The sequence below is a fragment of the Lemur catta genome, chromosome 4 (genome assembly GCF_020740605.2).
Source record: "Lemur catta isolate mLemCat1 chromosome 4, mLemCat1.pri, whole genome shotgun sequence".
In the NCBI taxonomy this organism is placed as follows: Eukaryota; Metazoa; Chordata; class Mammalia; order Primates; family Lemuridae; genus Lemur; species Lemur catta.
In genome coordinates this window covers 53,661,519-53,689,337 of record NC_059131.1, presented here as the reverse complement: position 1 = coordinate 53,689,337, position 27,819 = coordinate 53,661,519, and the positions used below count along the sequence as shown (strand labels likewise).

Sequence of the window (27,819 nt, the reverse complement as noted above, 5' to 3'; positions counted from 1 at the left end):
AAATGCAATGTAAAGAATGATAAAATAGAAACCAAGACCTGGGTTCTGACCCTCTCTCTGCTGGTGGACCTGTGGCTAGTCTCTTAAGTTTGGGCTTCATTTTCTTTTCTAGAAAATGAGGAAATTGTGCTAGAAAATTCCAAGCTCTCTTTAAGTTCTGGTATTCCATAAGGTGTACAGATTTTTATAAATCTGTAATTTGCTAAATATAGAATGAATGCCAGTAGTATGTCAAATATAGTTCAGAGGTCAGGAGTTGTGTGACCTTGCAACAGGCAAGAAGTCTATTTCTGCCCCTTCCTGTGTGCCTCTTCCTGTGCCTAGCACTACATTAGACACTGGTTATACAATAGGACTTAGTCCTGAAAGGACCCTAAGAGGGTGATAGGTACATAGGAAGTACCTTCACACATGTGTTAGATTACAAAACAGCGTTTTGTTTACATGCCAAAATGTGTGATGTAGACAGTAACTGCTGTAGGAATTCTGAATGAGATGACTATAGGCTTCAGTATCCAGGAAAGAAGTAGAATTTCAGACATACAAATATACATACAAATGTCCTAATCTTCTCATTAATTGCACCTCATAGTATGTGACAAGGACCAGTTTGTCTATCTCAAAGATACTTTGCTGTTACACTGGATTATATCCACTGAGCCCACTCTATTCTAAGTTTAGACTTACTCTGTAATTTGAGCTGTTGGGTTAATAGATGGCAAACTCATCTAGATTTACTTGATGTTTTTTGCTTTTCTCTTTTTTCTCTCCTGACCTCTCCTTCTCCTCCAACCAACTGCAGCTGAAAAAAGGAAGGGTGGGCAGACTGTGGACTCTGGCCTCCCACTTCTAAGCGTATCTGATCCTTTCATTCCTCTTCAAGTACCTGATGCACCAGGTAGGTAAATAGATCTGATCTGAGGTTAAGCAGCTTGATTCTTCTGTCCCAGGACCCCTGGAGAGTTCTGTTTTAAACACTCCCCTCATGAAAAGGCTCTGAATTTCAAGCCTGAATTATAGGGTGCTGTTGTATTTTTTTACTGTGTTTCAATAAGAGGGGCAAACTTGTCTTGGTGGGTACGAGCCCTTAGCAAAGGTTCAGTTCGAGTTATACCAAATTGTGCTCCATATTATATCAGTGTTCAGTTTTTCATCCTTGATTGTGTTAATGGTAATGTGAGGGACCTGTGTATTGGAAAGAACATTAGTCCAATATGATTATAACAGTGTGGGGGGAGAAATAGCTATAAGCATGTGATAAAAGAAACAACATATGAATAGTGGCTATAGAGTGGTAATGGGATTGTGGGTGACTTCCTGTCCAGTTCTTATTTTTCTATAATGTACTTTTATTTTATAATATAAAAATACATAGTAAAGGTTAATAGGGAGTGTGAGCCAGGAGACCTGGGTTCCCTTCCACGGGGCTTGCCTCTTCATCAGCAAAGTAAGTTGTATGTGCTGCAGGAGTTCGCATAAACCTCCCAGTCTGCCATGTCCCGATTTTTAAGTAAGCAGTCTGAAAAGCAAGACTGGTGCTTCTTATTTGGAGTTCATGAATGCCAAAGCTTTCCCTTCCTGCTCCCCTCCCATACTTGTTTTTCGGTGGAGAGGTGGTGTGGGGAACAGAAGCTGCCCTTTCTCTTCTCTGTCCATCTCTTCAAAAAGCAGAGACATCCACCTCCCTAAAAACAGCTGGCAGTCATTTTCCTTCTGATAGCTTTTCCTTTTTTCCCATTATTATCTCTGCCAATTCTTGACCTTGAACTGATAGGATTGGCTTGATTTTTCTTCTCTCCCAAAATGTTAAAAGTATTTGATTGGTTGACTCAAGATTGGAAGTGATTGCAATGTTTGTATCCTTTACTTACCAAGACAGACTGCAGTGAGGGTACCAAGGCAGTTTGGTTTTTTTTTTTTAGAACTTTGGGGCAATGGAAAATAGCCTTCAGGGTTTTTTGTTTGTTTGATTGATTTTTTTTTTAAAGGTAGTTTGTTGACCTTCTAAGGGGCAGCAAACGCTTGCTTTAATCAGGTGGTACTGTGTGACTTTACAGCTTGCTGGACCTGGATGTAGCTCAGACATAACTAAAAATCACCAAGGAATGATTCAGTACAGGGTGGTTAAAGAAAAGGAAAAAAGGAATCACAGACCCTTTTCTCTTTTGAGCCCTTCAGGTATGCCTGGTAAAACTTGGATGAGCCAGTTTTGAGCAAAAGGTTAGAAGGTGTGGGCTATAAACTCAAGCTGGGGCCCACTAGCCGCTCCTTCCTGTTGTGGCAGTTGTGGGATCAGCAAGGGTTATAGAGGCATTCTCCCTTTGACACTCCTTCAGGTTCTTGCTTTGCATTGCCCAGGTAGTCCATGGGCCACAGAAGCTGGAAGGTTGGCCTTTTTTGCACAGGGCAGAGAATGAGGGCCCACAGGCAAGTAGCTGTCTTCTGTAGCTGTCATAGGATCCCTTTGGATCAGGGTTGAGGAGTCAGGCACACATACCAGGTGGCTCAGGAGACAGGCTCCAGGTTGTGGAGAAGAGTCCGGAGCCACCAGGGCCAGCTAGCTGCCATCCTGCCTTCCTTATTGTCATCTTTCCTATCTTCTCATCCTCCATACTTCTCCCATTCTAGTGGATTCCTGCTAAAGTGTTACTGGTATACACTTTAATATCAATTAAGCCATGAACTCTCTTGGGTTTCAATGGAAAAAATCTATGAAAATGAGACATTTGTTTAATTCTAGGAGTATCTTATTTGCTTTCTGACTGGTCAGGCCAGAGTTATCTGTTGAAAAAATCAGACCATAACTCCTTTGTGCTCCAGTGAATTCTCATGTCACTGAGTGAGCATAAAATCCAGACCTCCTACTGTGTCCTACAAGGCCCTAATGGTGTGGCCCTTGCCTACTCCTCTAACTTCAGCTCACAGCATTTTTCCCCTGGTCTTTCCTCCAGCAGACTGGGTGTGTTCCCACCTCAGGGCCTTTGCACTTGCTGGTACTCTGCCTGGAAAGCTTTTTCTTCAGCTCTTTTCTTTTATGTCATTTGACATTTGGGTCTCAGCTTAAATGCCATCTTCTTAGAAAGGCCCAGTGTGGTCCCACAGGCACTGTCAATCACACCTCCTGGCTTTCTTCTTCATAGTATTTGTCAGGACATTGTCTGATTTCACCTGTTCATTGTCTCTCTTTCCTCATCAGAATGTCCATGTCCTGCGGGTGGCCTTGTCTGTCTTACCAATGCACCAGTGCCAAAAACGCTGCCTGGCAGAGTTGGCACTCAGCGAATATTTGCAGACCAGATGGGTGATTGAAATAAAACCTGAGGCTGGAAGCCTTTTGGTGACCCCCTTACTCTCCATTTCTGTCCCAGACACCAGACTACTGGCCCCATGGCATTCCTTCTGTGCCGCTGCCACCCTCACCAGACCTCCCACCCACTCTGCCAGGGTGGGTAGAGGAAGGCACAGGAAGCTGCCACCCCCTGGGCTGATGAAAGCGTAGCTAGGCTCAGCAGCTCCTTCAGCTCCGTCCTTTCGTGGTGCCCTCCAGAACTGGGCCAAGTTTGTTATATTACCACTGTGGCTTTGATTGTTTTATTTATTTTAGTATTCAGCCCCTAGCATATTCATTTACATAGTCCTTCATCGAGGTCCCTATATCCTTCCTGAGCATCTTGAAATGCTGAGTGAGGAACGGGTTCAGGGTTCAGTGTTTCTCTGGGACCTGGGAAAACTGCAAGTTTGTTTTTCTCCCCCCCAAAAGCAAGCAGTCTGTCACATCTCCCGCCTACTGTGGACACCAGCCAAGCCTGTTGGTTGGTTGGTTGGTTGGTTGGTTGGTTCATTTGTGTTGCGTACGTGCTCTTCTCCTACACGCAGCTTTCCTGATGAGAATCATGGAATCTCAGTCTCCTGAAGGCCATGCCTTTCAGTGACTTAACATTTTTATTTTATACTTTTAAAATGATTTCACATATAATTTCCTTTGATCTTAGGTACTATGGAGTGGTGGGTGGTAGGTATGGCAGGTAACATCCTCATTTTGTGGGTGAGGAAGTGAGGCTGCAGTGTTACTCTGTGCAAAGCCAACATTCTTTTTCATTGCCTACATTCCCCAAGCAGTGGATGTTTCTTTTGTCTTCGGGGACAGTTTTCAGATCAATAAAGCCTTTGACTAGAGAGCTAAATTTAAGGGTTAAGGAAATATAAAAATAGATTTGAACTTGTAAAACCCAGGTTCTAGCCACTTAGTAGCTAGGTGATTTTAGTCAAATCACTTAAACTCTGTGTTCTCATTTTTAAAATCGGCAATACTAAAACCTGCCTCATGGGGTAGTGAGGTTCGGATGAAATCGTGTATTTGAAATTGCTATGTGAATGTTAAATTACGATACAGATGGGAAATGCTGTTACAACTTTGGTTCTGCATCCTTATTCCCAATGGGGCAGTCCTTGTTATTATGAAATGATATTTTTCTCTTGTTCAAATTAAACTTGTTATTGCAACCTTTAACTTTTGCACAGCTGAGAGCCATTAAAATAACAGATTTCCTGGACATAGTGATTGTCAAACTGCGGGTAAAGGGGCACTGGATAATTGTGGTTTGATTGGTTTGTTTTAAGGAGAATTTTTATTTTTCAAAACATCATAAAACAAATTTTCTTAGAAACTCTGAAATATAAAATCATAGCCATGAGCATTTGTATGCTCACAAAGCTGCCAAATGATGCATGGCTAGTGAGTCTCAATGTATTTCACTGATGTTCATATGCTGCCTGTTCATTCATTTTGCCTTCTGTTTGTGTTAGGAAACAGATAAGCTCTAGGTAGTACCAAAGTTTTTAAACATGGTGGAAAAGATTGAGGAATTTTCTCTGAAAATTGGGGAAAAGATTTTTTAATCATTTTTGTATTTCTTTTTTTAAAATTTATTTTTTAAATTGTGGTAAAATATACATAATTAAATTTACCATTTTAACTGTTTTTAAGTGTATAGTTCAGTGGCATTAAGTACAGTCACATTGTTTTATAACCATCACCACCATCTATCCACACAACTTTTTTCCTCTTGCAAAACAAAAATCTGTACTTATTAAACAGTAAGTCTCTATTTCCCCTTCTCCCCAACCCCTGGCAACCACCATTCTACTTTATGTCTCTATGAATGAGACTACTCTAGGAACCTCATATAAGTGGAAACATACCGTGTTTGTCCTTTTGTGACTGGCTTATTTAACTTAGCACAATGACCTCAATCAAAACTCATCCACGTTGTAGCATATGTCAGAATTTCCTTTTTCTCTAAGGTTGAATAATATTCCATTGTATGCATATACCACATTTTCTTTATCCTTTCATCCATTGATGGGCACTTGTGTTGTTTCCAGCTTTTGGCTTTTGTGAATAATGCTGCTATGAACATGGGTATAAAGACATCTCTTCAAGACTTGTTTTCAATTCTTTTGGCTATATACCCAGAAATAGAATTGCTGGGTGATATGGTAATTCTGCTTTTTAATTTTTTGAGGATCACCATACTGTTTTCCATACAGACTACCATTTTGTATTCCCACCAGCAATGCACAAGAATTTAAGAAAATTATTTTTGGCCGGGCGCGGTGGCTCACGCCTGTAATCCTAGCACTCTGGGAGGCCGAGGCAGGTGGATCACTCGAGGTCAGGAGTTCGAGACCAGCCTGAGCAAGAGTGAGACCCTGTCTCTACTAAAAATAGAAAGAAATTATCTGGCCAACTAAAAATATACATAGAAAAAATTAGCTGGGCATGGTGGCGCATGCCTGTAGTCCCAGCTACTCGGGAGGCTGAGGCAGTAGGATCGCTTGAGCCCAGGAGTTTGAGGTTGCTGTGAGATAGGCTGACGCCACGGCACTCACTCTAGCCTGGGCAACAAAGTGAAAAAAAAAAAGAAAATTATTTTTATAATAACTCTTCACTACTGATCTCTTGACATTGGTGTTCCACAAGAATAAGCAAGAATGCATTAGTTGTCTCGTAAGTGCTACTTCCTAGAATTAGAGCCTTTAAAAAAAAAAAAAAGTACCCTTTGGTTTATGGCACTCTACCATCTCTTAAAAGGTGAAGCAAGAGAAGCTGTGTTTTCTTAGTGGTTTGTTGTTAAGACGGACATTCCTCTCATAGCTGTTTGCCTGGCATCTTCCTCATTTCCAGCTGCAGTCTTGTAATATTGAAAAGTCCAAGGCTGATCATAATATATGTTTTTACTCTTAAAAGTTTTTCTTCCTGCAGATTTCATTCTTCAAAATGAACTTGGAATAGGGTATCATGTTTGACTTTTGTTTCCAACTTGCAGATGTTACAGATGGTCTTGTGTCTGGATTCTCAATGATGGGAACTATTTAGAGTGACTAGATGTGATTTGATTTGATTTGATTTTTTGAGAGTGACCAGATTTTTAAAACATCATCTCTCATCACAAGACCTCAGGGCTTACAGCTCAAGTCAGACGAGACAGATTTCCAAAGCCACAAAGCTGGAGCAGCCACATGTTTGTGGGGAGCTCATTATCAAGCTCTTCCATGTTGGCTAGTTCAGCCTGTTCTGCTCCTCCTGTTCATATTCCTGATTAGGGTCAAAATGGGTCTTGAGTAAGCCCTTGGTTTTATGAGCCTATATAAATAGAAATCTACCCTCTCTTTTGATAATTTAAAAGAGAGAAAGGCCACAACTTGCAGTATATCCCGCCAGTCTCACGTCAGGAAGTGGTTTTAATTATCTAACCTTAGACTGGATTGTGAAGCTTTTATTACCTTCTTGTCCTGTGGTTGGTGTTTTTGATGACTAGGTCTTGAGATACTTAGTCATTAAAGGTCTTGTGAGGAGAATCTAAAGTAGGTTAATTCCTAACTCCAACTTTAGCAACTTCCTCCTTCCCGTTCCTCACTGCCACTGGGGTTATGTTCAAGAGGAGAGGAGGAGGTGCTCAAAGAGAAAACCCCCTTTCTCTCACCTCTCTCCTTAATTTTGAAATGAAATCCTACATCCATTTTCTTCAGAGGTTACCCACCTTTACAGTCCTTCAGCCATGATTTCAGTGCTTCTCTAAGCTCTGACCCACTCTCATTTTTATTTATCACCCTAGAAACTTGAGAGAGAACTGAGTGTACTGATAGGAATGTGATAAGGAAACACCACCTACAGAAAAATATGAACAGGCAGTTCATAAAAGGAAACATATAAATTGCCAGTAAATATTTTTGAAAAGTTTATCATCATGATGAATCTAAGAAGTGCCAATTACAAAACAGCAGTATGCTGTGGTTTCCACTATCAAATTGGTAAAGATGATGAAATAAACTTAGACTTGATAAAGATACAGGAAAATAGACAGTTTCATATTCTGCTAATAGGAGATATATCAGTACAACTTTTTGGGAGGACAGTTTGGTAGTTTATAACAAAAGTCTTTAAGGTTTTACTTTTTCTTTTATTTAACAACTATATTTCTCTAAGACATGGGTATGCTTAAACATTTGTTGAATGATCAGAATTCATAGGAAAATAATGGAAGGATATTCATTGAGAACTCATAATAGTGGATATCTCCAAAAGCAGGATTATGGGTAATTTTACTTTTATCTTTTGGCTTATTTGTATTTGTCAAATTTTCCACAAGACACTGATACTCCTTTTTTTTTTTTTTTTTTTTTGAGATTAGGGTCTCACTCTGTTGCCCAGTCTGGCCATTAATTCCTAGGCTCAAGCGATCCTCCCACCTCAGCCTCCTGAGTAACTGGGACTACAGACACATGCCACCTTGCCCAGCTAAGTTTTTTTTATTTTTATTTTTAGAGATGGGTTCTTGCAGTGTTGCCCAGGCTGGTCTCAAACTCCTGGCCTCAAGCAATCCTTCTACTTCAGCCTCCTAAAGTGCTGGGATTATAGGCTTGAGACACTACACTCAGCCTATTACTACTTTTGCAATAAGGGAAAAGACAATAGAAGTTTGTCCTTTTTTTAAGTGAGATGTGAGCTTAGCTCTTTCCCTACCTTCTCACCCTGTTCTCCTGGCTGTGCCCTTCTGGGCTGAGTTTGCATGTTGAAAGCATGTTGAGTCAGGTCTCTGCATTTCCCAAAACCTACTACTTGGGGCCAGTCATCTTGCCTCCTGCCTTTATTATCAGTTCAGATCTCCAGTTTCGTCTCTCTAGTTCATCTCCTAAGCAACCAGGTCCTACTTCTATTTCTCCCTTCACATTGGATGACTGGATTTTAGTGGTAGATAAGGTCTTAAAGTTTATCTTCCATTTTATTCATAAGAAAATTTAGATCTAGAGAGAGTAAGAGATTTTCCCAAAGTGCCACACAAACTTAGTGTAGAACCCAGGTCTCCTGTCTCTTAGTACCTACTCTACCACCCTGATAGACCATCCTGCCTTCTCCCCACATTTCACTTTTTTCTAGGAGTTCTGCTTATTCAGTTCTCATACCGAGGCATTTGAGTAAAATCTGGAACTTCACCCATATTCACTACTGTAATCAAAGGCATCTGTGGCTTGGTGTCCTCTTACTTAAAGGAGAAATGAATCCCCTTTTATGTACCAAACACTTGAACTTATTTACACCCACCTTTATTCTAATAAATGCACCCATTTAATCCTAACAGCCCTTTAACGTAATTCCTGACCTCTGTTTACAGGTGAGAAAACTGATGCTTAGAAAAATTAGGTAACTTAAATTCAGTCCCTTTTACTCTTTAATGTTGCTTATTTACTTTGGGAGATTTTATAGCCCCTAGCCAAAACTCCAAAAATGTACAGTATCACAGTAAAAGATAAAATAAATAAAATGATACCCTCCCCAAATCCAAGTATCCTCCCACCACTGCACACGTGTACACACACACAGAGTCTGGAGTCATTTCTAAAAATATCAGAGGAAGCCTAGGAACTGATACAAAACTGGACCATTTTCTTCTAATGGTCACAGGCTTGTGATTCTAACACAAAGATGTAACAACTCTTCTAAAATGTTACTTAGGATTAAATCATTTTAAAATGCAATTTATGAATAATTTTTTGGTTTAATTGATCTGTCACCTTAAATAATTGAGAATAAGAATGTGAGTCTTTATACATTTCAGGTATAAACTGTCCCAAAAGATGGGTTTTGCTTTTGCATCCAGAGAAGCCATTTCCCATGATTCATGGGAAATTTAAAAAGTCTTTATTCATTAGATATCAATAAGTCACAATATGCCAGTGTGACACTTGATCAAGGTCGTAAGTCTTTTAAAACAATCAGAGTCTTAGTGAAAGCTGGGCATGGTGGCGCATGCCTGTAGTTCCAGCGACTCGGGAGGCTGAGGCAGGAGATTGCTTGGGCCCAGGATTTGAGGCTACAGTCAGCTGTGATCATTCCACTGCACTCTGGCCTGAGTGACAGAACAAGACCCTGTCTCAATTAAAAAAAAAAAAGCCTTAGTTAAACAGGAAGGATGAATCTCTAGTGTGGTAGAATATCTGGGTCTTGATGTTAGCTAGTTCTATTGCTTACCTGCTTTAAGATCTTGGGCAAGTTACTTTACCTTTCTGGAACTGGTTTCTTCATTCATAAATGAGAAGGCTGAATTGGATAAGATCGGAGCTTCCTTCCAATGCCAATATATCTTTGATAACTTTACTGTTGTGCCTGGGACTGTATATGTGTGAAGACCCATCCTCCTTTGATGATGGAGATAGGCAGACCACCACGTAGGCAATGTGTGGAGAGAACTTCATAGTCAAGTCCAGCCTCTACCATGTCCAATTTGTGACTTTGGGCAAGTCACACATTGTCGTAGTCTCTTATCTCTATTCTCTTCAACTGTATTAGTATTCCCAAAACCAGGAGTTTTTGAATAATGAATGAAAATATTTGACATTAAACTCTACAAATACAAGTAATGTCCATTGTTATGATGGCACCTGGAGGCTCACCAAGTCGCTGAGAGCCTTTCTGCACTTTGAGAGTTCTAGGAGGCAGAGAAGCTTTCTTGGCACATGCTGTCCACCTTATGTAGACTGCAGCTCACTCCTGGTTTTCTGCCCAGTCGTCTTCTGTTTTCTGCTCCTGTCTTCGCATTTGCAGTATTTGTGCATTCCCAAGCAGCAGTGACCATACAAGGTACCTATGTGAATAGCCAGTTACTTTAAGGTTTGGTCAGAAAGTAAGCCTCCCGAAATTTGGCAATTTACCCCGTTCCGTCTCACCACACAGCACACTTGTACACACATGCACTTCTTTACTCGCTCACATGCTTTTTGCTAATGGCTAATACAAGAATTAGATTCTTATTCAAGTATTAATGCCTGGCTTTTTCCATATGACCTCCTATTCTCCCCACCCCACTAATCAAGCCAAAAGGCATTGTTGTGGCAGGGAGTCTAAGAGGGAAGTGAGAACTGGGGATACAGAGGTTAAGACACTTTCCTGCCTTCAGTCATGTTGTAAGGGCTGCAAGAGAAGCGACTGCTCCAGAAGGTTCCTGGCATGGCAGGGAAGGTAGGGAAAGGCCTAGAGGAGATGGTACTTGATTGACCAACATGAAACGTAGGGCAAAGTGTCTCCATTTGACAGATGAGAGTAGATAATACTAGAAGTTTAAGGAACTGTGCCAGGGTCACAACATGTCACCAGAGGGGCTGGAATCCAAATTCTCAAAGAACACTAGCCTGAGGTTTTGTACCAAGGTAAACTGCTATAGAAAGACAAGCAATTTTCTTTTTACCCGTTGCTTTACAAGATTGCAAATATTAATATATGAGTGCTAAGTTAAAAGAAGCAAATAATTACATTTTCTTAAATGAAAGGTTTTTTAAGAGGGGAATAAGACAAAAACTAGTGTTCAGAACAATGAAAAGTTAGACTTATTAGGGAAACCATCTTATTTTTACCAGGATGCTGAAAATCATCAAAGATATTTTTAACATCTTTTCTTATAATAAAATGTCACACATAGTGTAAGATTAATGCTGATGTAATAACACCTGTATACTTGGTTAGTACCCTGTTGGGATTTTTTTCTCTCAGCTATTGAGAAGCTTCCTTTTTTCTTCCTTCCTTTTTTTCAATATAAATCAGGTATAAGTTTTAATTTTATCTTAAGGACATTTTATTTCTATGATAAAAAAATGTTGACATGCCTTTAATTGGGCAAGTCATAGGATTTATGTGACTTAAGTCTCTTCATAAGTAAGAGGAAGTATGAGCTCTAAATTCTCTTCTTGTAAGATTCTGTGGTTTATTATTTTGTTTCAAGTTAATGCTCTACCTTTAATAGGTTAAAGGTAAATAGAGCGTTCTTGATGGATCAGGGCTAAAGGAATTCTTTTGGAAGGAATCGTAATGTGTACACCTTGTCAAACATTAAGTTACCAGGTGGGGCCGGGTGGGGTGGCTCACGCCTGTAATCCCAGTGTGCTTTGGGAGGCTGAGGCAGAAGGATCATTTGAGACCAGCTTGGACAACATAGCGAGACCCTCCCTCTACTAAAAAATAAAAAATTAGCCGAGCGTGGTGGCACATGCCTGTAGTTCTAGCTTTTCGGGAGGCTGAGGCAGGAGGATTGTTTGAACCCAGGAGTTCGAGGCCGCACTGAGCTATGATCATGCCATTATACTCCAGCCTGGGCAACAGAATGAGACCCTGTTTCTAAAAAAATTTAAAATAAAGTTACCAAGTGTGACAAATCTGGTGGCTTCTGACATCCTTTTATTTCTTGGCCAAAAGACATTAACATAAATCCATCTTCAGGCTTAAGTGAATTTTGTGAGATTTGACCACAGAACAATGAGAGTACCAGCCTGTCACAGGTGCACAGCTGGCAGACAATAAGTGATTGTTGAAGTTAACTTAGATATGGCTAAATTTATTCTCTTGGTGAGTTATAAACTGTTTCTAAATATAAGTCCAAAAAAAGAGAGAGATTCAAAATTAAGACCAGGAAGGGAAATGAATACACAAAGACTTGTACGCAAATATTACGGCAGCTTTATTTTTAATAGCTAAAAGCTAGAAACAACCAAGTATCTGTTAACTGATAAATGGATCAGCAAAATGTAGTGTGTTCATACAATGGAACACTACTCAGCAGTAAAACAGAACAAACTATTGATACGAGTGAATCTCAAAAGCATCATGCTAAATGAAGGAAGCCAGACATGAAAGAATGTATCCTGTATAGTTCCACTTATAGGAAATTCTGGAACAGGCAAAACTACAGGTTCAGAAAGCAGATCCACTGTTGCCAGCGTCAGGGATAAGAGAAGGCATTGACTGTAAAGGGGGACAAGGGAACTTTTTGGGTTATTGGAAATGTTCTATATCTTCATTTCAGTGGTGATTATATGAATGTATAAATTGTCAAAACTAATCAAATTGTACACTTAATATTGGTGACTTTTATTATATGTAAATTATACCTCAAGTTAAAACAAGCAGACAAAAAACCTAGGGCAGCATCTTGAATGCCTTATTAAGTGAATATTTTACTTGGGGAAAGATCATTTTTAAACTTCAAATTTTGAAAGCCTATTGTTAATGGATACTAATAGTATTCTTTTTTTTTGGTGAATCTATACCCAATATTGACCCTAAAATGTGTTTGTATAGAAAATGGTGAATGATCTGCTTGCATTAATATCTCATTGCATTTTTACTTTTTCTTTACCTCTCTGCCCAACCTAGAAAAACTAATTGAGGGACTCAAATCTCCTGACACTTCTCTTCTGCTCCCTGATCTCTTGCCTATGACAGATCCTTTTGGTAGCACTTCCGATGCAGTAATTGGTAAAGTCATCATCTCTGTTTCTTCTGTCATGCATGATATGTGTGTCTATTTCAAGAATGACAAGTACCTAGTTAACAGGTGTCTAGTGGACAGCCTTGGTGAGGAGTGGAGATACCACAAAGCCTCCTGGTTTGGGAGCTATTCCTTGTGCTAACCCAGAAGCCAAGGCTATTTAATCTGCCTTGTTATCACTCCGAATGAAGTGTTTTTCTTTGCTTTTCAAGGGTACGACACTGTTATTTTTGCTTTTCTTGATATCCTGAGATTTCTAAAGTGAATTTCTTATGAATGAGGAAGAATGTGGAAAAATTCGTTTAGTTACAAAAGCTTCATGAAAAAAGTTTGTTTCTAACTGGACCTTATCTTGACTGAACTTCATAGAATTTAGCAGATTCTTCTCTAAAAGGCCCATGTGTGTACCAAGTATCAGTAACTGAGAAAACACTTAGCCCAGTGGTCAAGCTCCATGAACAAAATCCCGGCAGGGGCTTGGTCTGCTTCCTCGCTCACATTTTCCTGTGCTCAACAGCAAGGCAGGCAAGACCCACAAAATGCCCAAGGCCCCTGTACTCCAGGAGGGTCCAGTCATTTGAGACATAATAATGCCTTTAGGCAAAAAGTTCTATAACTGCAAGAGCGAGACCCTATCTCTACAAAAAGTAGAAAAATTAGCTGGGCGTGTTGGTGCGTACCTGTAGTCTCAACTACTTGGGAGGCTGAGAGGATCATTCAAGCCAGGAGTTTGAGGTTGCAGTGAGTTATGATGACACCACTGCGCTCTAGCCCAGGGAACAGAGTGAACCCTTGTCTCAAAAAAAAAGTTCTGGAACTCAGAAATGCCATAACCTTACCAAGGAAATAGGGCCTGCAGCTGAGGGATACACACGGTACAGAATTCCTCCCAGCTGCAGCATGAGTTGAGGTTGGAGATGGATTAGTTGCCTTTGCATGGCACAGAGGATATTTGCCTCCAAGTTTATACCTTAAGAAAATTAAAAATTATCAGAAAAAATTAGGGTGGCTTTCTGACATGGAAGCTGAGTGGCTTGTGTTCTGAATTTATCTGTAAGAACTGATAGTCACTAAGACACTTAAAGCAGCAGAAATAAAGTAACTTATTGTGCTTTTCATCTTACCCTAGACTGGCATTTTAGAGACCTGTTAGAAAAGCCTTCACAGAATTTTCTAAAAAGCCTTCTGACTCCCTTTCCCTTACCCTTTCCTCTCCTCTCTTAATGCTCTGTTATGAAAGAAAAAGCTGATGTTGCTGTTGAGAGTCTCATACCAGGACTGGAGCCCCCCGCTCCCCAGCGCCTCCCATCTCAGACGGAATCTGTGACCTCGAACCGCACAGGTCAGTCAGGGGTCCCTGCAGCCGCAGGGATTGGTCGATGTGGTGAGCCTGCCAGGCCAGGCTCTCCACCCGTGGCAGCTGATCCTGTTAGTTCCTCCTAGAATGGATGCTCTGAATTCTTACAGGCCCACCTGCTAGAAGGTGAGGGATATATTTCCTTGCTGAAGAACTGAGTACTTTCTGGAGTCATGTTCTTTGTAGAGTGATCCCTGGGCTGTCTCTGGTTATAATATTTCTTTGTTCCAGATTCTTTTCACTGGTGGCGGGTTCCCTTTGCCTCTTTAATTAAAGAACTCTGCTGAGCGATACCCTTAACTCCTGCAGGTTACTGAGCAGTCTTTCCTATCTAACAATGTCAGCGATATCTGTGGGACTCATCTTTTGTGTGTTGACATTCTTTCCAGCACAGTGCTATAATTGTATGTAGGTGATTGGCCGCTAACTTGCAGACAAAGTGAAATCTTCCCTGGCTCTAGCATTGCTTTCACCGTAATTTCAAAATCCAATCTTAGTAGAATTCCTTAACTGCCCATAAATACAGATTTGATAACCATCATTTTTTGAGTCCATAATTATTTTGATAAAAGTATCTGATTTTCTAACCTGGAATGGAAACAATTAGGAGTCTAGGAAATGTGAAGCTAAACTCATTCAGGTGAAAAAGTAAATTACCCTAAAAGACAATATGGTTTCTTCTCCTTGTCCCCACTTGGATGTTTTCTCCTAGAAAACTTTCCCAGAAAACAAGCACTTCCTGTGTTAAAGTGCTTGAACTCTGAATTTTATCTTCTTTCTGTTCTTTACCTGAAACCAAAATCATACGTTCAAAGGATCAATTCAAATGTAAAGAATACTAGTAAAAGGTATTTTGAACGGGAATCTCAGTGAGGTCTAGAAGGTACTATTTCATCTTGTCACATTCTGCTAAGAACAAGCCAGGGTCAGCCCTCTCCTAATCAGTTTGGTTACCTCATCCTATGGTGTTTAGGGAAAGTTTAAGTGAAACTCCAATTGCAGAGTCTTTTTTCCCAAGTGGCATTTGCTGAGAACTGAGTTGCTGAAGTTATCTTGGCATCCAGATCACAGACTTGTTGCAACTTCTGAGCAAAAAATTATTTTTATATATTAATGTTAAGAGAAATCTAGAAATACGTGTTTCTATAGATGGAAATCCAGAGGGCTTAACATGTTTCTTTTGGTTTTCTTTCTCCCGCCTTGGCTTGTATGTGTAACATGTAAACCGAGTAACTTAAAGGCTAAGATCTAATCTCATGGTATTGTTATGTGTACCACTTAATGCCATCACTGACCTGGGATGCTGATAATCTGGACTCAGATTCTCTCACCGGGGAAGATTCCCTGCTTGATTGCTCTCTGCTTTCTAACCCTACTACTGACCTTCTGGAAGAGTTTGCCCCTATAGCAATCTCTGCTCCGGCCCATAAAGGTAAATGCTTTCTTCTTCTTGGGCCCACATATATTCTTAGAGCAGATGAACTGAACAAGTCCTCGGAGTTTTCCTTATCAAAAGTCTTTGCTAGTGAAATTTTTTAACTACCTCCTTATATGGAAAACTCAAGTTTGTACTCCTAGACACTAAGAATATTCAATAAGACAAAAAGTTGGTGAAGATATTGCCTTCTGGCAAGACCCTAGAGTGCAGATAGTCCACGTTACCTTTGAGAGCTTTGTACCTTTGCAGCCAGCTCAAAGAGATGGGTGAGCTGGCTGTCCACTGACTATAATTATTAATATGATGCTTGTTGGTCTTACCAACAATATGAAACATTGTTTCAGCAAATTGGATTCAGTTTTTGAATAGTGATGACTACAATAACGAAATAGGCATCATTCCTCCAAAGTCAGTCCCCCAAGATTGAACTTGTGAAAGTTTTGAATCTTAGTTCACTGTTAAGTCATGATTGATTACTAGGTTTCTCCTTCTAATCTACCTTTTCATTTCTTAGTCTTGGGTTAATACAGGTTTGAAATTCTGCTGGGACAGAGGGAGCTTGAACTGAGTTCTATTTATTGAATCATTTGTGGCAGTGTTAGGCTGAATGTTTACTGAACTTGCTGTGACTGGGTAGTGAAAATGGTTTTCTGGAGGGAAGAAATGCATAGAAAAGGAGCAGCATAAGTCCCTGTGAAGGAAATTTAAGAATTTATTTGAGATGACTAAAAATAATCAGCCCATGATTTGCAATGGTAATAGCTGAGTTTTTGTGTTTACCCTGATAGCATTAAAATGATTATGTTTTCATAAAGTATGTGGAGTGAAGTTACCTATTTAAACAGTTACGTCTGGCAGGAGTTTGTCAGCAGCAATGTGTAATTACGGAGCATCACTTGTGAAATCGGTACTCAGCTAGCACTTGCTGGTCGGGTACCTTTAATTAGAATGGAGAAAAATATTCTAACAGACTTCTGCTTGAGGTCTCAGTACATGGGATCTTGCGCCCCGGCATTCCCTTAGGCATCTGAGTTGCATCTGAGTTGTTTGAAATTCTTCCCAGTCACAGAGCAGTGAATCCTTCCACAAGTATTTTATTTACCTTGTATATAGTGGTTACTACTTAAAGAGCCACTAATTTTCTTCCCCCTTTCTCTACCCCTGGTTTTGAGTTTTTCAAATATTGTAAGTCAGGCCTCTGTTCCCTCAATAAAGACAACAAGTGACTAATTCCTGTGCCTTTGTAAATTAGTGACATTGAAGAGAAACCTCACAGTAATTACAATCAAGGGTCTCACAAATGGTAGATACAGTTCTTCCAAAAATTCTTCTCCCTAATCATTTTTGAAAGTCTTAACGTGGCCAACTCTAAAGCATTTTTTCTATATCCCTATATTTTCCAGTTTTGCTACTTTTATTTCAAGTCAGAAAAAGGAAGTGCTTTCACCTTTAAAAACAACAGAAATGGTACAGTACAGTTGGGAACTTTGTGCCTCTTTCATATTCTCTCATTTGCTAATCTCTACCTCTGTTGTCTCTGCTTGTGTACTCGCATTCTGTATTAAGCTGCAGAAGATAGTAATCTCATCTCAGGTTTTGATGTCCCTGAGGGCTCGGACAAGGTGGCGGAAGATGAGTTTGACCCTATTCCTGTATTGATAACCAAAAACCCACAAGGTAAGAAAAAGGATGGGAAAAAGAGAAGAACTTGACATCAGCTTTCATCAAAACAGCACTGTACCTAATTTACAAGGGTGGGGGGGAAAGCATCAACATTTAATGAAGTATGTTGGGGGTAATGACGGTCGTAGGTATGACCAGTATATAGAGAGAGAGATACTGATACAGGTATCTTAAAGCTTGACCATGGTGTTTGTTTAGAGAGAAGTATTTAATAGTTGACCAAAACCTAGTTCTTATAATCAGGCCAAAAATAAAGTGATCTTCAGTCAGTGAGAACCTGAAGGTATATATCAAAAGTACTTAACATTTTTTATCATGATTAGAACAATCTGTAATAAATATTCTTTCTAAAAATTAATGGTGGTGCTTTGATATCATCCACATCTTTTGGACATTTAGGGAGCATCCTTTTCCCTCTGTGATGGATTAAAATCATTTGAACATGCAGTAAAACACAGAATTTTCCATAGGACCATCTATTTATTTATTAAAGCATGTTCTTATTGCAGTATCTTAGTAACTAATTTCTTCCCAAAGCAAAAATTATTGATTATTACTTTATCAGGAAGATGCCTTGATGTTATCAGGAAGTTAGTATACATCCAGCAATTCTCAGGCAAAATCTGTATCAATTTAAAAATAGCGTTTCTCTTTGCAAGGTGTCCTGCCTATACTATGGTGTGCAGAGAGTGCCTGAACTTTTGGTGGGAGGTGGTGGATAGCTAATTTGTATGCTTAAAAATCAACATGTAAGAGTTTGCAAATGTAAAATGTTGCCTCTGTAGGTTTTTTTGTTTTTGTTTTGTTCTCCTTTGCTTGCTCTACACATCTAAACCTTAACCCTCTGTGTTTTGTACTGAATTCCTATCTCTCCACTTCCAGGTGGGCACTCTAGAAACAGCAGTGGGAGCTCAGAGTCCAGTCTTCCCAACCTAGCCAGGTCTTTACTGCTGGTGGATCAGCTCATAGACCTGTAGCCGTGACCCAGTAGCAGATGCAGTTCTGTAACCTTCATACCGTAATATACATTTTTATTATGGAGTTATGAGAAAAATGATTTTTTAAAAAAAAATCTGCAAATAAGGGGCCCTCTAGCCCTTTTCTCCTACCCCTTGCCTTCTCCTATAGAAATGATAAGGAAAGAAAATCACTTTGGCCCTCCAGATACTCCTTGGCCAGTTCCTCCCTGTTAGTTTGCTGTGTTTTCTCATAACCCTTCTTCAATAGCATTATCTTAAATCAAGTGCTAGATGCCATGAGCTTCACCTCTGCTGGAATCGACTCCACCAAAAGCTTAACTGTAACTGAAACTAGTGAATTGACACCTTCGTCTCATTCTTGCTAGGAATGGCCTCCCAAATCAATCCTCCCCAACCCCTGTGTTCTTTGGCCAGATGCTGATGAATGTGTTTCCCTGTTTTTGCTTTTTATCCTGATGCATTTTCATGAGGACATGGCTTCTTCAGTTGATCTTAACTCAAGGGAGTAGCCTGGAGATGGGTGTGCAGTTTAAGAGAGGGTAAAACTGACTGACTGATAGTATATGTTTGAGAAGAGAAACTGAGCCCAGCTGTAGCCAACCAACTTTGACCTTGTTTGATCATAGACGTAGCCAAGGGATTTTACACCCCATGCAACCTGCCCAGCATTCGTCCAGCTTTCTGGCTTCCATTGAACCGTGATTTCTCAGATCTGGAGACGTGACTGCAAGTATTTGAGATCCTTGGATAAAATGTGTACGTTAACATAAATCCCCCAAGTATTGCCATTCCTTTTCATGTTAATTCTCCCAAGCTGGGATCTCAGAATCAGACCAAAACAAGACAATGGTGGTAATATGATACCTTTTACTAGAAGACTTTTCATTGGGGGGGAGGATGGGGAAGGGGAAGGAATTGTAGCAGAAACAGATGTATTTTTCTTGTGATTTTTATTTTGAATCAAATATTGTAAATTGTGTATAAATGAAGATGCTGAATAGTTCTGTTTCCACTTGGCGTTTCAAGTCCGATATCAGGTGTCTGTACAGGGTTTTGATCTCTTTCCCTTGTATAACTACACAGCGATCCTACAGTGTAACATATGGAATCATTTTGAGTAGACTTCGTGTGTTGCTAGAAGCTTTCAGCAGGTCCTCTGTCTCTGTAGAATAAGCATGTTGTATATTTTCAGATAATCAGAAATAAGTGTGCTGACAAGCTGGACACAATTTGACTGTGCCCAACTTAACCTTTCTTTCTCTCTAATGTTTAAATTGAAGGCTGCAGCCAAAGGAATATGTTCAGTTGGTTTTCCTTGGCTTTCTAGATTAAAACAAAAATAAAAACAAAACATAGTTGTTTATTAACTGTAGAATATTGTTCATAAAATAAATAAAGGCCCCTGCACTGACATGACAATATGCCTCATGGTCACCCTATGTATATGTACTTACTCATTAAAGTGTATTTTTTTCCTCACATGGAAAGCACTTTTTTAAAATCACCCTTTTGAAAAGAGGCGGGCACAGAGAACCCCTTGTTCTCTTCCTCTAGTGCCATTGTCCATGATCAAAAGGGAAACTCTTAGTTAATCAGATTTGTACAAATAAAATTCCAAGTCCATTTGCTGTTTCTCTATCTAGTATTTTTGTTTCTTCTTCCTCACATTTGCACTTTAAGGGGAAAAAAAAGTTTTAACAACAACAGCCTGCAAAACACTGCACTCTCTGGAGGGCAAGCTTTGACCTCAGTAATGTGAGAGAAGCCATCGAAAGGCATCAGAGGAAAAGTCTGAATCTTTCAGTCTTCCTTCTGACTTTAAGTAATTCCCGTGCTGGCTGAAACTAGATGAGCAAAATAAAGGCCTTTATTAGGATAACAAATAATTTCTAAAATTGAGAGAGGCACAAGCTTCCTGCTAAGGATAAAAGAAGATATCCATGCAGGGCTCTCCCTGTTGGGTAGCAGTGAAAGTAGGACTTGGTTTACTCCTTTATGGATAGGAAAATTGTTGCAGATCAGAATTGTCTTCTCTTTCCTGGACAGAGAAAGAATGTATGAACTAATGAAGGAAATGTTTATTTTTAAATAAGAATAATGTTTTAGTTCTGTGTTTTCATATTTGATTTTTTTCAGACATATATGTTAGAAATATAATGAAATGTCTAGTTTCTCAATTTAATTGAAATCATGAAGAGTACAGTTTAGAAATTAGGTATCTCTAAATTGTTCCTTTCATGCATTATCCATAATTACATTGAGATATATTATCTAGTTATTTGGTTCAATAAAGCTTACTGGAGCTAGTTAATGAAAATGAGCAGACTAGAAGCCAGAGATGATGGTGGAAGCCTGAGGAAGATAATGACAAGAAATTATCTTGGGCTTATTCTTTAGGGCCTCAAAGGGGAGAACTATTTTTCTGTTAAGGAATACATGTGAGTGCTTTGATAAACGGGGCCTTTCTTAGTTTATAGCATCATCCCTGAACTAAAAGAGTTTGTTTGAGATGACCATTGTATGCTAGTCATTGACAGACCTGTGGAACGTAAACTGAGCTGCAAGAGGGACCTTCCAGACTATCGCTATCCATCCTCTCCATTTTATAGGTGTGGAACTTGAGCTAGATTGAGCAGGGTGTGGGGAGAAGCAGCCTGAGCTGGACAGGCCACCTAGGATCTCATCCTGGCCCTTCTCAGGCACTGGCCGCGTGACCTTCAGCAGGCGCCTCCCTCCCAGAGTTGCTGTTCTTTATGTAAACAAGGTTCGGACTAGATGGTCTGTAAGATTATAGAAGTATAGAATCCTAAGTATATATTATTACATTTAGAAGGACTATGAAGGATTTATATAATCCCGATGTTCTTCAGTTATTGTCTGTAGTTCCTGCTATGACTGTAGCAGTATTTACATTTTAAAGAATTATAATGGGCTTTTACTAACCTGGGTTGCTCTTTCTTGATTGTCTGAATAGAAGCCTAAATCATCAAAGACTTGGATGTAGATTTTCCTTTTTTAATAATACACACACACACATCCACACACACGCCCCTACCTATTTTAATAAAACAGTATCAGAAGATTTTAAGTCTTCTTAAATGTATAATCAGGGATCTGCCCTTTTAAAATGGGCAAATACTATAAGCATATGTTTTTTATTTGCTTTTATTCCAGCTGTGTAAGAATAGTAACTATACCAGAAAACATCACAAATTGGGTTCTGTTTTGTTTTGGTTTTGCCTATTCAGATAACAAGCTCTCACCAAATTCAAGTCCCAATGTTTTTAAAAATACAGACCTCAGAGGAGATAAAGTTTAAATAGGCACTTCTAAATATGATTATAATTATTATAATTAATGATTTCTTGAGTAGACATATCAGAATTTTGGCATATAATTGAAAGTTGTTCCTTTCAAAAACTAGTTTTACTTGGGAAGTTAATACTTATTCTGATGATGCTGCTGTCATTCAAGTTATTTTTGAAACTCTTCTCCTTAGAAATAATATAAAGGAAGATAATATGGTGTAAGAAAATCAGTATATTATCTAATTAGCACCACTTTTAGCATCTAAAAGTATATCCTGGCCAGGCGTGGTGGCTCACACCTGTAATCCTAGCACTCTGGGAGGCCAAGGTGAGTGGATCGTTTGAGCTCAGGAGTTTGAGACCAGCCTGAGCAAGAGCGAAACCCCATCTCTACTAAAAATAGAAACAAAATTAGCTGGACAACTAAAAAATATATAGGAAAAAATTAGCCGGGCATGGTGGCACATACCTGTAGTCCCAGGTACCCAGGAGGCTGAGGCAGAAGGATTGCTTGAGCCCGGGAGTTTGAGGTTGCTGTGAGCTAGGCTGACGCCACTGCACTCAAGCCTGGGAAACTGAGTGAGACTCTGTCTCAAAAAATAAATAAATAAAAATAAAAGTATATCCTCTTTCTTGATCTCCTTTTTCCACCACTCTTGGTTCTGAGTAATGTTTAGCTATTTCCAAAAAGCAAAATCACTCCTGTAAGATGAAGAATGGTTACTATTGAAGACAGTGAAAAGAATATCCACAGGCAATTCCCAGAAAGGACCTTATAATAAATAGAAAGTGAATGTGATCAAGTCTTAATTTCTTTAATATTGTGGATAAAGGAACCTCTGTGATTCCCTGGTCTTTAGTATGGTTTAGAAAATTGATAGATACGGATTTTAAAATACCTCTGAAAGAGGTTGTCACTTTGTTCAGTGTCATTTGATATTGGACTTGGCTCTTCCTGAATTAGAATTACAGAACTCAGATTGCTAATACTTACAGGAAAACAAACCCAAGAAAAGAAGCTGTTTTCTCAATATTTAATATTAATTTTGTTTTGTTTTTAAAACTTATTTCCTACTCACCTGACAGATAATTGATCATTTTGATTCAAACCAACATAGCCTTTCCCAGGTCAGGAACAGTTCTGCCTTGAGCAGTGCCATGGGAATGACTGCCCAGAGATAAGGAAGGATCTGCATTCAGCTGAATAAATACATGCTTTAGATACTTTGGGCCAAAATAAAATCTCCCATAATGAGGTTTTCCTGTGATCTCCCAGAGTCCTTAACCCTCTCAGTCTGTAAGATTGTCAGGCCCCCGTAGCCACTAACTGGGAGTTTGGGGATAAAAAAAATGACAGGATTGCCCAATGTACTGAATTACACAAATTAGAGGCTGCCTGGCAGAACAGAAAAACTATTACATAAATATTTAGAATGGAATCTTTACTGAAATACTCCAGATATTGCAAATTTATCTTCTATTCCTCTCTAGAGACTATAATTTTACCAACACAAAGTTAGCCTTTTCCTTTTCCACACTACTAATGTTCCTAAAGTTGGTTGTGTTTGGGTTTCTTGAATCAGAATGAATCCCAGATGGCCACTGTTTCAAATAATCTGTAACAAGATACTATTTTGCTTCTCCTAAGGTTTCCTTTCCCTATGGTGGGGGAGGGAGGCTCCTTGGGTAACGCTAACTTATGCAAGAAGTTACCAAATGGTGGTAGTTGCTAGAATGGAAGACACCTTCTCGGTTCCCACTTCGATGTAGTGTCTTGCATTTAACTCTTCCTGTGAGTTATCTGCTCTGCTCTGTTGCTCACCCCTCTGTCATGTGGATATATATTTACCAGAGGTCTTTAACCTTGTCCTCCCCGAGAAGACAAAGCAAACGGATGTACATGAAGCTATCTTATGCAGTAAAAATGTGAAATTTGAACATTGCCACGTAAGCATTGTATAAAAAACAAGTCTGTAAAGAAATTTCTTATGTAAACCTACAGGGGAATAAAGACTTTTATCTGTTCAAATGGGATCATGCTGTTTAGAGGTGTAAATAAGTTAAAATAGCTGCTGTTTTCCTAACCTGAAAACCCACTTTTGCAGAAAAGACTTAAACACACTGTTGAGTGACAGTAAGTCCCAGTGCACAAGAAAGTGTGGATGCATGTGAGAGACATACCGTGGACATTTTAATGAGTCCTGGCTACCCCCGGAGAATAAACCCCCTGCAGTAAAGTAGAATAAAACGCCTGCAAGCCTACATTTGATATGACCAGACACGGGGTTGTGAAATGGAGCACAAATTTGCAGCTTCCTTCCTCTTATTTAATCTTTAATATACCCAGGCCAATTCAATTAAACATTTTATGTTGGCAAGAACAATTTTATGCCCAGTGAGAAATCTCTCATTTAATGGCCTCATTGGTCTGAGAGGCCCAGCACAGCATCACTAGCCAGCACTGGCGCCCATCAAATCCCTTATTTCCCAGTCGTGGATGTTAATACAGCCACCCAACAGATGGCAGAACCGAATGCATCATTTTATCATCTAAGCCAAAAGGTCGTGGAAATGATTAGTTTGGTGTACATCTCTTGATTCCCTGATTCAGTTCCAAGACTTTAAATTTCAGTTGGTGCTGCATTTCTGCAGTTGTTGTGAAAGGATATTTTGTGCCCTATTCACTAACTGTATGAGAAGCCTTCTCAATACTCCAAGTCTTCATTTTCGGTTTTGGGCAAGAATTATGTCTTTAATACTCCCTGTAATTGTTATTTCAGTTTATGGTATGGAGAAAAGTCAAAATCTGGTTGTGCACGCTATATTGCATTAAGGAATATCCAGCCTGAAATTTAAGTCTTCAGATTTTGATTCTTTAGAGAGTACTCTAATGACCTTCACTGTGTCAATTAGGTAAAATTTCCAGGGTAAACCCATCCCAAATGATTCGGCACTTTTGGTTGCTTTGGAAGTTAATGAGGAGCTAGTGAGGATAGTTGCCAAGTCATCAGGTACTTTTTTGGGACTCCTTTCCTATTCCCTGCAGCATGTGAGTTCTTACTGAAATGTACTTAAGACTAATATGGAATTACCCCTAGTGGAAGTATCAAAATATGCTTAACCGGGCACACAGGCTTACATCAGAGCAAGAAAAAGAAGTGTTTTGAGTTCTTGCTTAATTCGATGTGCTTAAACCAAAATAAAAAGAGGCATGCATGACCCAGTTTGAGGGAATTATAATAAAACCCTACCTTAGACTCCATGATAAGACTTTTGTGTATACCATGAGGCCAGGCTCTGGGCTTAAGCTCCTGAGACACAACAGCCCGTGTTTACTAAGTAAGCTCTGTGGTCACAGGTTATCTGCTGTGACATGCTATTGGCTACCAAAGGAACTGGGCCAAGGCATGAGGTTAAATTGGAATAAATTCTTAATTGTTGGTAGGCAGACTGCTTCAAATGTGTTTTCCTATTGGTACAAGGCTATCTTCATATACAAGGACTATTCACCCTGAAAACACATGTTTTCCCTGTAAGAACACATTCACATACTCCAAAAAAGACCTTTAACTGCCAACAAGATTTAATCCACCTTCTGTTTATAGTTATTTGGGATTTCTCCTTCTCTTGACTACCTTGTTTCTTATACTACCACCACCAGGATTCCCTAAGGGAATGTGGGTGTCTGGGCTTCCCCCATATTCTCTGGCATTTCTTTGCTCTTGAGAGTGCCAGGCCTGGAGAGATGCAAAGGGTGGTTACTCTCTGCCTTAGTCACATTGCACCTCCTCTAAAAAGAATGGAAAAGTTGAGAGACTTGGCCTTCTCAGAAGAATCCTTTAAATGTACTTTTCCAGTCCTACGAAGCCGATTGACGCTGCTGAAAGAAGAGAAGAAATAGGTTTGGTCCTTGTTTTGAAGGACAAGGGACTAGTTTCTCCTTCAAACTAGATGTTATGGTGTTTTTATGACTGTTTTTGTGAATAATTAAAAGTTGTTGGAATTTTAAGTATGATTTTCCCATTACTCACCATGAAAGGCATAGAATATGCTCTATGTTGGAAGATTGTCCAAATGGTTTATTGACCACAAACTCACTTTTTAACAGAAATAGTTTTGATGGGTTAGACATGTTCTTCTATCCTGTCCAACTCTGGATAAGGGTGCGCACACACACACCCTTGGTACTTCATGGTTCTCAAAATGTAACCTGGCACTGCAGGCATCCAGAGTGCCCCTGGTTCAATAGATAGCTGCTTTTTGTCAGTCTCTGCAACAATTGTTTTGACCCAATTCAAGTTAAATTTCCAAAGAACACTGACCACAATCAAACTAGTGTTCATTTCACTTACTGACCTCTATGAAGCCAGAATCAGTCATTGGCTTAAGTTTTCCATTTTTTCCCTAAGAGATACTTTGCTCTCCTACAGAACCAGCTTAGTAACATCAGTTTTCAGGCTAGTTTTGGAAGGTGAGAAATTATGCTTTAGTTTTGGCAACTGGAAACTTTGTCCAACCCGATACTATGTGAGGAAGGTGGGCTCAAGGAGTTTTAGGGACCTCTTGTACCTCTTTAAGACTTAGCAAATTTTATTTTGGAAAACTTCTTTGTCCCCCTTTCATTTGAATTTCCTCCCAGAGATAATCATCTTGGTATCACCGAGATAGATCTAATTATACTTGCCTGAGAAATTAGGATTATGTCTTTCCACATATATGGCAAGGGAGAAGGCATTCCATTTATTTCCTGTCAGCTGACTGATGCTTTTGTATCACCAGGTAGCTGCACATATTAATGTTGTAATGCAAGGAAAAATTTATTCTCTTCAAAATCATATTCTTCAAATACTATTCAGAAGGCCATTGGCACCAGTACAGAATTTAACTTAGTGTTCTAATTTGGAATTCACTGAATGCATTAAAACTATTAGAAAAGGAAGTGAAAATGGGGGGAAAAACCATTTTTGTTTGTTTCTGAAAATAATATTTAAGGTCAGAACTGTTTAAAAAGAAGCACTACTAAAAAGTTATAGAATTCAGGGAAACATAGTATTTTTGTACAGTATCTTATACAATGTTCAGACCTCTCTCTACATTCTCTTTACAATGTAATGTCTCTAAGTGACTGGTTTCCCAATAAACTGATTTCGATGCCTCTTCTACTGTGGTCTGTGTGTTTAATTCAAGCAGAAACTTTAGCAGGGGATAATTTTTAGCAGACATTTCTACTAGCCAATGGTTTGCACAGGAGGGAAGAGGGTCAATGTGGGAAGGGGATGATTGATCTGTACAGAGATTCTGAGTCATCTATGGCTCCAAATCATTGTACCTAGTATTCGTATCCTGGTGGGTTGGGAAACTCCAGTGGTATTTTTTTATTGTGCCCATGGTGAAATGATACCTTACCCCCCAACCACCCTTTCTCTGGATTCTTCTTGCTTAGTTACATATGCCTTTTTCCTGCCCTCTTGCTAACATGTGCCCAATGACATACTTCTAACCTGCTAATATTTCTTGGAAGGTAAGCTCTCTTGCATTCTGATAATTGTCTATTTGATTTTAAAAGCCAGAGCACCCTGAGGCACCTCTACCTAGATAGAAATAGACTAGTGTATTGGAATTAGCTAATACTTCTGTAATTACCCATGCATTTTACTCCTTCTGCTTAAAGAACTTTATGATGGATTCATTTAAGCAGAGGAGATCTTTACTAACTTAGAAGATTGAAAACAAAATTCCAGGGCAACTCCAGCTGAAGGTGACTTACTTAGTATGATTTTGATTCTGTATCCTCCCCTTAGAAAGTACCTTCAGTATTTGTATTTTGGGCACTCTTGTGCTCTTTGATTAGTGCTTGTGACGTAAATCATCTGTAAACTTGCATTTCTCGAGCAGCCACATTCTGCTGCTTTTCAGAGAGTTTGACCCTCTGCGTGTGGAGCACACGACCACATGCCCAATACTGAATTGAGTCATCCCAGACAGTGTTTGTACATAATCCCAAACTGTCATGGTATATGTGGAGATGAGTGACTGGGTTTGTTTTCATTCCATTATGAGCCAGTGCCAGGTAGAGCAGTTGTCCGTGCCTGGCTCCGCGAGTAGGAGCATCGCCTAGTTATGCTGAATGTCTGTGTGCCTAACATCTTCATCTCCTTTCCTGTACCTTGTGCCTATCATGTTCTAAAATGTGAGACAGTGATTGGTTGTGTTCCAGTTTGTGTGCAGTTTCCTT

At 39.5% G+C, this 27,819-nt stretch overlaps 1 protein-coding gene across 7 annotated transcripts in view; it reads left to right on the top strand.

The window, feature by feature from the left end:
- AAK1 (AP2 associated kinase 1) overlaps positions 1–27,819 on the top strand; it is a 158,622-nt gene that overhangs the window by 127,242 nt on the left and 3,561 nt on the right. For 2 of the 7 annotated variants that reach the window (XM_045549771.1, XM_045549772.1), the window contains 4 exons: positions 803–898; positions 12,704–12,805; positions 14,059–14,160; positions 17,180–17,290. The exons of 1 other annotated variant lie outside the window; for it this stretch is intronic. In XM_045549771.1, the coding sequence (XP_045405727.1) occupies positions 803–898; positions 12,704–12,805; positions 14,059–14,160; positions 17,180–17,290 (411 nt within the window). Of the gene's footprint in view, positions 1–802; positions 899–12,703; positions 12,806–14,058; positions 14,161–17,179; positions 17,291–18,902; positions 19,900–27,819 lie in introns of those variants that run through there. 4 more of the 7 variants (XM_045549777.1, XM_045549773.1, XM_045549774.1 and 1 more) reach the window with 4 other exon arrangements.